Source organism: Ptychodera flava, chromosome 19 (assembly GCF_041260155.1).
Source record: "Ptychodera flava strain L36383 chromosome 19, AS_Pfla_20210202, whole genome shotgun sequence".
NCBI classification, from domain to species: Eukaryota; Metazoa; Hemichordata; class Enteropneusta; family Ptychoderidae; genus Ptychodera; species Ptychodera flava.
The window spans coordinates 35265276-35277600 of NC_091946.1; the positions used below are offsets into that span (position 1 = coordinate 35265276).

Here is a 12325-nt window from a genome sequence, read left to right on the forward strand (position 1 = left end):
GTCTGTGCGTGATAGTTATTTCGTAGACAAGATAAGTTTTACCAAGATCGCATGTCCAGTGTGGTTCCATGATGTTTTCTGTTATGGCGCAGGTGTCTATATTTCCGTCATTGGCAAGATATGGTCGATTCGTGCTCAGATAGCCATCGATGCGTCTTGTCCGTTTCCATTTCGCTGCATTTGTGAGAGTAGGCTCTGAAACATGATAAATTAAGAGAAAGAGACAGTTTGTTTGAATTACTGTTATGTGATACTCCCAACTTGTGCCATCGAGTGAAATTGTTGTGGTAAATCGTCGCTACTCATACTACTACCATCAATGTGGTGGTTTTCGTCGTCACCATGTGGTTCGTGGTTTCGTCATGAACGATAGCCACGATCTATCGTTGTAGTTTATATGTTCTCAGAATGTCACCAGTAAACTGTAAGTCTTGTGCCGATCGAGTTACGAAAACTTTTTAATTTCAATTTCTACAAGCCCGTATTTTGTGGTGTTTACAAATGAGTTGATCTAATTGATTTCCTTAAGGACAAACTATTGTGTAACGCCATCTAAAATCAAATCACAGAAAGCAAGAATTTAGCCTAAAAGACGCAAGGGAGACGCAAAAGCAATAATTGATTGGGTGGTGGGAAAAGAAATTCAGTCGGCTTTTCAACAACACAATTACATAAAATTATGCTCTGACGCCCCATACTTGGTTGAAGAATATCTCACCGCATAAACTTCCGCTTTCATCACTTCCGTCACGACAATCGTAGGAACCGTCACACAACCTGATTCTGTCTATACATTCCTTGGACTGTAGGCATTCGAAATCATCTTCATTACATTCTGTAAGTAAAGGTATATATAGAATCAGCTCAAATGACAAGATCGACCTCAGCAGTATGCCTTCGTTTTGCTCTAATCGCTATTATATATCCAAATTTTGATATGTATAATGTTTTATTTTGCGGCGCGGTTTAACTTGGCCTTTGTCGGAACTAGCTTGTTGACTATAAAAACTCTCAATTTACCTTAGGGAGCCTTCACTTATTATTAATTTTTAAATATTACGGAAGTGGGTCGAAGGAAATGGGGGAGGGTCACATTTTACAATGTCTTTTGCATACATAGGCTTGTAACTACCCTAGCCTAATGAAGTACACGAATATCAATAATCAAGCGTTTATAAATACACAGATTTAACTATTTTTGTTTTAAAAAATTATTCATAGTTTCCTATGGACTACAATATATAGTGACTCGACACTTCGGTGAAATTCCAAAATCAAATTTTTTGCACACACATGCACTTGTAACCACCCTAGCCTAATCAAGTGCATATATATCAATAATCAAGCGTCTATAAATACACAGATTTAGCTAGTTTTTGTATTAAAAAAAATATTTGTAGTTTCCTAAAAACAACAATGTATAGTGAATCAACATTCAGTGAAATTCCAAAATCAAATTTAGGACATCTACATGGTCTCAATATCTCATCTTATACAAATGCTGGCCTTTTGTACTCATTTGTAATAATAACACTGTCCATCGACTTATTGTGGAGAGAATACGCTGTCCTTCACTCAATTCTTCACTAAAAATACTGTTCCTGTCCGTTCTGTATTAAGAAATACTGTCCTTAAATGTCCCTCACAGCCCTTTAATGCCCTTCGTTTTATTCTGACCAGTGGTGCAAGTCAGACTTACCACACCCGTCTTCATCTTCACCCTCGTAGCAGTCCTTTGCTCTATCGCAGAGCAATTTGTCAGGAATGCATGTCCCTAACTCACTGCCAGAATGACATAGAAATTGTTCATCTCCACACTCGGCTGATGAAACCAAGAGAAAGAGAAAAATAGAACAACACTAAAACGAGGAGAGAATAAATGATATGTAGCTATCACATGTAATATTTAAAATCGTTTTTTACAACGTTTGTCTTAAACGGTTAAAAGAGGATGATAAAAAGGCGGAAATTACGTTCTTACATTCTTGAGTATTAAAAAACGCACTAAGCAGATATCACAAGTAAGCGGATGGGCATGAGGCAAATTCTTGGGAGAAAATTGAAAATATTTAAAATGCCAGTCTGCTATTGTGAGTCTTTAATAAGGTACAGTACTATTAATTAAGACAAAATTAGGTTGTGGTGTCAGTTTCTTGAAACTTTGCACAAATATTCTTGGAAGTTGTGCAAGTGCAAAAATGAAACAAAAAATGGGGGTCACTACGCTCGTTTCCATGGAAACGGACGTTAAAATGGCGTCGTTAGAAATAAATAAAAATGATATAATTCAGTTAAACTAAAGAAAGCAATTATAAAACGCTTAGCAAATGAGTTAATTTCAATAAATACCGAGACATAAGATCCATATCTATCGAATGTATAGTTTTCATGATGTTTGTAAAGAAATTTTAACATGAGTATCGATTACAGAATGACGATATCGAACTTATATCACTACATAATTTTCGAACTTTCTTCCTGTCGCTTTGAATGTGTCATTTTGACCAAACTTGGCGATAAAATCTTGACATAATACCATTAAATTTACACTTTTAATAAAAGGGTGTCACCACGCTACTTTTTACAATATCTCCCGGTGAATGGGTAATGTGCGCCATGTAAATGGTGAGAAATGTTAATTTTTCGCCCATATTGAATAAAAACCAGCTTCCTAGGGGGTCAGAATATGACAAGGTTATAGGTCACATGTATACCTAAGAGACTGGGTCAAAAAAGTAGGTAAAAGCGCAATTTCAACAATGACAGGTGATGTTAAATACATGCGCTACTAAATAATCCACATGCGGCAGGCTAGAGTTAAGGCTATTGTAGGGGCTATTTTTAAACACTAACCGTGTAGTACCTTGTTTTCAGAGTTTGTCATCTTTTGTTGCAGTAGATGGTTAAATGCAGTGCAGGGGGAAAACCGGATATTCGGTTGCCGTGGCGACAATTTCAGGGTTAAAAATATGAGGAAATTTGTGGCAAAGATATCTATTGAACGAAAAGTCATACAACAACCGATTTTTTTCTGTAGCATTCAGATGTATATGTATTACAATATGAACCTAAATCTATGACTGTATAAGATGTCATATAAATTAAATCATAGTCATCTCGGTAAGATTGAAAAATTAATAAATTTCACAACTTTCCGTCAAGTTTCTACTATGACATGATTGGATGACCTTGTTTTTTGAAGTTTGTTTTGTAAAGTATTTAATTTCATTTATGTTGGCTGATTTTCATTGCATTCCAACCATTCTTTCAAGAGTTATTACTGCCACAAGAAACGAATGCAGTACAAAACACAATTGTTAGGAGTATTGGATTGAAATGTTTACAACATAAAGGTGGTACTCATACTTCATGCAAAGTTTACGACCTCAAAATAGAGTATTGGACAAGTTTAAATTGTCAGTTAGAATTCTATTTACAAAAGCCTGATTGTAATTGCTTTCTAAGTGAAAAATGAACTGTTAATTATCAAAAAAACATTGATTTTATAATCAGCATGATAATGAAATTCATGTGAGATTCTTTACTTGTTATTTATATGGACACCATAACGTCTAATATGGTTTGTTTTCTGGTTTAATTGCTATACCTGAATGAAAATCTTCATATGCCTTACAGTAATATCCACACAAAATATAAAACAGAATCATTTGTTGCAAATTTCTTCCCGATTACTCATTGATCTGGCTTTTTAAGACTGCAATTAGTCTCAACCTCACAATTTCCACAACGCCATATTTTTACCTCTGAAAAAGCTGCTTCAATAAGCAAGCAAATGGTCACTACTTCATACATGATGCCATAACTCAACAAAGTTTTTAGGCAACCAAAAATAGCGATTTACCTGTTTGAATATATAATTAGACTAAATAAAATTTGACCAGGGGTCAGTGGGAAAAAAACGCGATTTTTCTCGATTTTAGTTAATATTTTTTGAAGAATGATATAGCTTATTTGAAAGTATACATGTCGAGGGTGACAATGAAGGAAAAAAATAAAATTAGATTTTTTGAGCATTTTGACCGACATTAGCCCAGACGATGGCCTTAAATCTGCGCAGAAAACGTTCTAAAGCGCGTGCGCGTCCGAATTCGTCGCACTTTACCTAAAGAGGCACTCCCACTTGGTAACATTTTTAAAACACATTTGTGTCATGCCAACGGTCGATATCTGACGTGGCGACTGCGCGTGGATTGCGAGATATTGATAAAAACATGTCATTTCCCGAGCATATTTTTCATATCCCGAAGTTTTACGATCGTTTCTGATTTTGGCCCGAAATACCCCGAAGGTTTGTTTTTGTGCTGATTGACGATTTTCTAGGGAGTCTACAATAAGTTCGAATGATGCAATTAATTTACTTCCAACTGCAAAGACTTAATATAGCATTATGCCATTACCTCAGGTAAGTTTTGTAAAACTTTTCCTTAGTTTTTGTCATTTTCATTATTCTTAATCAGTTGTACTATATTTTTAACCTATACCACATAAACATCAGTTTTTAGGTGTCAAATATTAGCCACCTCCGATGACTACATTTTGTGGTCTGCAACGCAGTACGCCGCGCACGTGGTATGCGTCTATGCATATGCTATGTATCAACCGCAGGTAACTATGCTAGTCATCTATGCGAATTCTGGTGGAATCAAACTTTGTTTTCCGTTTTTCTCAGAGTCAGTAAGACTCGGCTTTCCCCCGGGGGCATGACCGATCGACGCGAGTGGTTCTGTGTCATACAGCAGCGTAAGCGTAGATTCGTACTCCATAGCTTAGTTGACAATGGCCAAAGTGCCGAATGTTCGATGTTCGGAAGCTGAATTTAGGTGGGCCACCGGAATTCAAACTTTTACTTTTTTGAGGACATGTTTTTATCGATATCTCGTGATCCGCGCGCAGTCGCCACGTCAAATATCGACCGTTGGCATTACAAAAATGTGCTTTAAAAATGTTACCAAGTGGGAGTGCCACTTTAAGACTTAAACTTTTGCTGAGACCATCCTCAGCGAAACCTTGAACAGTTATCTTTAAAAATCAATAATCAAAACCATTGGGTGACCATGCAAATCTGGGTACCAGAGAAACAAAATATCTTAAATTGACCGATATTTGAATTCAAAATGGAAGTCATTCCCGAAAAAAAAAAAATATTTTTATTTTCACAACATGCGACGATTAAAATTGTACTAACTTGCTCAAAATGAGCGCACCAAGCACGTATTGTAAAAAAGAGGCCGAATATCTTACCCCGATGCGCATTTTACCCTATTGCAATGTCAACAAGTATATAACTTTTCACTGCCGACTTCTTCCAGCTTGCCTTTTTTCAAGTCACAGAAGTTTTATATAAGCAAGTAAAGAATTCCAGTGTTTTGCAGATACATACTTAATATTATGTCGTGGAATTGTTAGATTTGTGCTAGAGACATGCAAGTTTGCGTTCAGGATTGAACGAGGAGTGTAGTAGCAATTCTGTAGAGCTCGCTTCAAAACGGTGTACAACTTTTAAATCTACGGGGGAAATTATTACGCTTCAGGTTATTGACAAACATACGTGAACACCATATTTAGAAATAGTGAGAAAATTAAGCTTATAAATAGGTCCGTATATTAATATAATCTTTTTCAATTCACTTGTAACCATAAATCTAATTCTCGGGGAAAGATATCAGGACTTTCACATTTTTCGGTCCTTTTCTGCGTTATCGTTTGTCTGCGTTCTTTTAGAAGCTAGCGAGCAAATAAAGTATTCAACGTTTCATCCTTGTGTAAATTTTAAAATATCACTTTTCCTCATGGAGCTAACAGAGGCGATGGCGGCCATTTTGAATTTCAAACATTGGCAAGGTAATTTGGCTCTCTAGTACCGACATCTGCACGACGACCCCCGATTGTTATTATTGATTTGGAAGAGTGTGTTTAAATTTCCTGCAGAGAAGTTTGAGAAAAAGTTTAAGTCTCGATGTTTCGAGGTTCACACTAACTCAATTTATACTTACGATAAGTGCAGTTCCATTCATCACTCATATCGTCACAGTGTTTGATACCGTCACAGACCAAGTAAGATTTTATACAGTGTATATTGTTGTTGCACAGGAAATCGCCCTCTATACAGGGTACTACATTTTAAGATTAAAGAGACGGGCAAGATCAGAGCGGTCACGGATAACAAAGAGAATGTCTAGTATACATACATACATACATACATACATACATACATACATACATACATACATACATACATACATACATACATACATACATACATACATTAAGATAGATAGATAGATAGATAGATAGATAGATAGATAGATAGATAGATAGATAGATAGATAGATATTTGTTTCACTGAAGTAATCATTGGTACAAATATAATTAGCTGACCATGAATCGATTCTCAGTTTTGAAACAGAATTATATAAGAAGATATCTACACTTTCTTTGTAAGTATGTTGAACATAGGAAGTACAGATCCCTATGACGTCGTTATGCAAACGATAGGCATTCAGTAATTGTTAAGTTCAATACAATTATTGAATCACTCTTTACAGGGATGGGGATTTGACTGTTTTTGCTAGGTGACTAGGTGCCGCACGTTGTCAGTTCGAATCAAATCGAGAAAATGAATTTTCTACTCTGGGTTGATAGCTCTGCAGGTGAACAGAATAGCCTCTGAGGCCGTCTTTTCCGTTACTTTACAGGAGACCTCAGTGGCCCTGTCTTTCCAATATTAAACGAAAGAATGTTTAAAAATACCTGAGGAGGTACCATTTGATTAGAACAGAAGTGAGAGCGCAACTTTGCGTATACCCATCAGGGTTGTATAGAATTGTGACAGAATTATTAATGTAACTAAAACATTGATAACATTTCTTTGAAAGTGAACGTTTGTGATTGTTCTTCAAACTCGTGATCCTTACACTGTACACGCTTCAGGGAAAGAGAGTTGAGAATCGTGAAAGGCCAGCTGCCAATGAAGTCATTTCTGCCAGAATGTATGAGAGAGCGTATGCGTACAAGGCATTGATGAATGGACCGGTTGTTGTATTCCTCAGTGGAAATTAAATCAGTGATAACTGATGTGTGTTAATTATGTTAAATGTGTAAGTAAATTTCAATTATGAATGCATGGTAGCTTTATGTTCTAACAAAAACAACTCGTTTCAAATATTTATTTATTGTAACATCTTTGAGATTTAACAATGCCTTACTAAGTGGGGAGGGTGTGGGTTTCCGGTGAGATGACCTACCCTATTTTGAACCCGAAGACAATTATATTTTTATCTCCAATATCACACTTGACCTAGAAATAAATAGCTACCTAGAGACCTATCGTTTTCAAGGAGGCATCAAACAGAAGAGCATATTTTTTTACGTTTGACGGCAAATTATAAACGAAATCTAATTAGAAAGAATCCAAAAGCAGCGAATAGATACATGCTCCACTATCCTACCCGTGTTGATTATAAACAGAGATTGGTGTCTTTTCACCTTTTACACTACGCAGAGAGGTGCTTGACCTTATGTTCTTTGATAATTGGATTAATGGACTGTATTCTATGAACATATATACGTTTGTTAAGTTTTCATCTTCTAACATTCACGCCCGTTTAAGTGCTTATTCCAATACACTGCTTTTCATCACTTTAACACTCTTCCTTATCGCCACCTCTTTTTTAATCTCATAGCCTATATATGTAATAGTTTACCCAGGGCATTTACAGACCAGTTTAATGCATTTAACCGGGCAATAAATAATTGTATAATTCGAACAAATTTCATAGCTCATTTGATCCTCAAAACACTTGTACATTGACAGTCCGCTGCTTTTGTAGTAAATGTAGTCCTACATAAACATGGCTTTTCATTTTTTATTTTTTTTTATTTATATTTTAAACTATATATTTTACATCAGTTTTTTATTTTGCTTATGTTGTTGGGGACTGATTTGCACCTGTTTTGGTCAACCAATCCTATGTAGACACATTAATTGGTTTGATGACGCCATAGAGAGAAGTTGTACTTCAAGGTTAATCAAATAATGTTACCGTCAAAGTTATTGTAGTTTTCTTTTGATGTATGTAAAGGCTAATTGAAAGTTTATACATCTCGGAAAAATCCACCAGACTCTCCTTTGTCTTATAACCCTTTGAGTGCCATATCTTTTCCCTCCAAAATTTTAGTGCAACATTTTGTAAATTTTTGTATATTTTTCTGTAATTTTAGTAATAGATTTGGGCTGAATTGACATGATATCACGTTGGCTTCAGTTTTTTATCATTGTTTGAGTTTCATTTTACAAAGGTGACAAAAATTGACGTTGGCGCTCAAAAGGTTAAGATGTGACTGAAATATTAGTCAGCACTGGTACAACTGAGTAGAATTCACACAAAATGAATGTTCGGTGGTTTTCTGCAGAAGTTTTAATGAATCTGTTCATAACAAATGTGATCAACTTTCGTGATGGCACTATCGTCATGCTGCACGGAGCGAAGTCTATCAAATCGATCGATATTACTCACCATAATAGGCTGGGACGTAGCTCGTCTCTATCATCAACATTTCCTTGTAAGCTGAATCCCTCACGGCACTTCTCCTGAGCTTGTTTGTATTACACACAGTGACTGATGGGAAGTCCAATGTCTTCTCTGAGACAATGGCGACCTTAAGATGTGAAATAAAACAAAATCATTGATGTTTGGCAGGAATCTTTCCTTGTGGACATGCTAATGCGCGTTAGTTCTGAACTACGTCTTCACTTCTATCACAGGATGTGACCCCACTTAGTGACCCCACTCACACTAAACGAAACAAAATTGATTTGCTGACACAAAATGTGCTTTGTTAATTCGAAGTCAATCATCTCATCATGTCTTTTTTCAAATATTCGACCCCGGCCAAGGAAGTATTAGAAATAGCCGGACTAATTAAATTTATGAAATTTATGACACAAAGTATTGAATGAGATACCCCATCTCGTCGACTATCTTATTGTCAGATGATCAAATGATCGGATTTTAATGAAATAAAGTCATTCACTATGTCATGTGTTTTCTACAAGAAATATTGAAATAATTGATTAATAAGAGTTCTCCAAAGTAATACACGCATTATTATCAATGACTCTAAATTGAGGATATTCATTTCATTCTTTACCGTGAAAGATAACTTCAATAATTACCGAACTCGCTGAGACTGATTACTTAGGGAACTGTTAAATAGACTACTGAGTGATTAATATCACAGGGGTCGATGGCTCTTCCACACATCATCTACTTAAGTCCCTTGTGTAAGTAGAAAATGTAGCACAATAGCATTGGTCGCGTTTTCAGGTTTGTAACGAAATATAGCTGCACGCGCGCGACTTCGGACAACGCTGCCTAAAATTCGGAAAAAACTTTGACCTTGCATGCGCGGCTGTTGTTGCAGCTTGTAGTCTGAGCCATGAATTCATACGAATTAGTGTGACTTTAATAGCCCTTGTAACACTTACAGGTTTTATTTTTGTCGTTTATGCGGAAAATGCGGACAAATAGTTATTTATGCATATTAATGAGATAAAAAATGACGTCATTTGCGATCAGCGCTATTGGTGTGGTCATTCATTTGTAATGATTGCACTGTTTAAGGGACTGGTCAGTTTCTTCAGCCTGGGGGGCGGTGGATTCATGGGGGGGGGTCACCCTGTTTTTGACTTTGGTGATAGGGGGGGGGGGGTCACCATGTTTTGAAATGCCCAAAAGGGGGGGGGGGTCAGTGTGTTTTTGAATTTTGACACAGGCTCATCATTGCCTAAAATGCTAGTGTCAGCCACAAATTTCATCATTCGTTGTATTTTTCGGCGCGCCCTTCGGGCGCGTGACTTTAATAATCAGTCATATTTTTCAGCACGCCCCACTTTAACATATCAAGCATACATACATCAGAGATATCTGTACGTTCCATATTTTTCAGTGTGCTCTTCAAGCTCATTACTTTAATATATCAGACATTTTTCAGCATGCCCTTCAGGTGCATGACTTTAATATACAAGGCATATATATCAGAGATATCAGGATGTTTCATATTTTTCGGCGCGCCCTTCGGGCGCCATACTTTAATAAATCAGAGATATCTTGATGTTTGCTAAGTGAAAGTGTACCATTATGAAGTCTGCATTTCATATGAAAAGGATGACAAATTCCTGATACTTTTCTGTTCTCTCTATGAGAATTCAGTATGAGAAAGCAACATGCACAAATATTTCACAATATATATTTGATACAGTGACTTATTTTAGAGATAGAAAAATGACAAGATATCTTTCCTTCTCATTAATGCAATTATTTTCCTTTTTGTCACAGGTTTTCTGTAGACAGATGATTTTTTATGAACAAAATAACAGTTAAAAAAGGCAGTTTTTGTCATTATTAGCTGTGCTTCTATGGTTTCAATGTTACAAGAAAAGGTCCTCTCAGACACTGTACACATCAGATTTGGCTAAAAAAGCTCTCTTGGGCTCCTCAGGAGATTTAATTGGATGGTTGGCAAGTCTTAACACCCATCAAAGTTTTTGATTCACTGGTTTTTCCTCTTTGATATTAATGATTGACATACATTTCTGTACAACAGTTCAGGACATCTGGTTAAGCATGGAAAGTGTGAAATACATTCACAGCTCATTCAAAATACAGCTCATTCAAAATGTACTGTATTCAAAATTTAAGATTGACACTTTGAAATTCCTATCTTACAACTGGCATGTCAACAATTTCATTAAAATATAGCATGACTATTTAAAATATAAATATATGTAAAATATAAAATATATATATATATATATATATATATATATATATATATATATATATATATATATATATATATATATATATATAATGTCAACTAATGTACATTGGACAAACACGGAATATGGTCAAACAAAGACTTTCCGGCCACCGAAGCTGTATCCGTAGACGACAGTATAACACTAGTCCACTTGTAGCACCACACTTCAATGAATCTGGACATTCGGACAGTGATCTCGCGGTTGTCGTCATCGAACAAATCACAAACAAAGACTCCGTCATGTTGGATTGAGACATTTTGGATAAAGAAGTTGAAAACAATGTATCCAGATGGCTTGAACACCGAAACCCCTCTGTCCTTTTAACTGTCATCCTTCATTCACAAGTTCCTTTCCATTGTTGCATTTACACCTGTTTTTGCGTCGACTGTTCTGATAATCAATTTGCATAATTGATTTTGCATACTTTGCACTTTCAAACCCTAACAGTGACACATGTACTTGAGTTCTCCAGTTGGACCTGATGATGCCCTGTAAGCAGGGCGAAAGCTAGTCACCGTGAAAGCCTTTTTGTTGTGTCTTGTTGAGACCATCCTCACTTCCGATTTTATATATATATATATATATATATATATATATATATATATATATATATATATATATATATATATATATATATATATTATATATATATTATATGTCCACCTTTTTGTTTTACCTATGTCGCGCGCCAGGGGGGGGGGGTCTCCCCTGTATTTCGAAATTTGGAATAGGGGGATCACCCTGTTTTCAAAATTTGGAATAGGGGGGTCAGCCACTTTTTGACGTTGGCAAAAAATAATCCACCGCCCCCCCCCCCCCAGGCCGAAGAAACTGACCAGTCCCTAAAGTTACTTTTTGGTTTTTATCCCGTCGCAGATTTGTATAATGAGAGACAGAGAGACAGACAGACAAAGAGACAGACAGACAGACAGAGACAGACAGACAAATAGACAGACAGACAGACTGACAGAGACAGACAGACAGAGATGGAGAGAGACAGAGAGACAAAAGGGGACAGATTTAAAGGGAGAGGCAGAGATGGATGAACGTGGAGACAGAAATGCCATGAAACAGGCAAGACAGATAGACGGGATAAACACAGAATGTCAAAGCCCTGACTCTACCTCGATCAAAACTCGTGTAATTTTGACATAACAGGTTTGAAAGCTATCAAACAAGCTTTTTTCAGGAATGTCTGGTAACTGACATATGCAAATGTTATGCAAATTACATATTATAATAGCAAATTCTAGGAAATTGCAAAATAAAATTAAGGGCTAAAAGCTAGGTATATTCCAAGGAGATACTTTCTAGCTAAAAAAAAGGAAATAGGCTACCATGCAAATTTAATCATCAGTTGAAGAAATTAGCACATGAAGTCCTAAAGAACAACATAAAAAAGCTGATAGTATCGGACATATGCTTATAGAGAACACTTTTTCACAGAGACGGGGAATGTTTGCCTCAAAAATGACATATGGA

At 36.1% G+C, this 12325-nt stretch overlaps 1 protein-coding gene across 1 annotated transcript in view; it reads right to left on the reverse strand.

Moving 5' to 3' along the window:
* Positions 1-12325, reverse strand: part of LOC139118177 (uncharacterized) — a 65877-nt gene that overhangs the window by 43613 nt on the left and 9939 nt on the right. The window contains exons 2-6 of the mRNA XM_070681470.1: positions 8538-8679; positions 6015-6134; positions 1700-1822; positions 719-835; positions 1-195 (exon numbers count right to left, since the gene is read on the reverse strand). The exon at positions 1-195 is cut by the window's left edge and continues 12 nt beyond it. Of these exons, the coding sequence (XP_070537571.1) occupies positions 1-195; positions 719-835; positions 1700-1822; positions 6015-6134; positions 8538-8679 (697 nt within the window). The remainder of the gene's footprint in view (positions 196-718; positions 836-1699; positions 1823-6014; positions 6135-8537; positions 8680-12325) is intronic.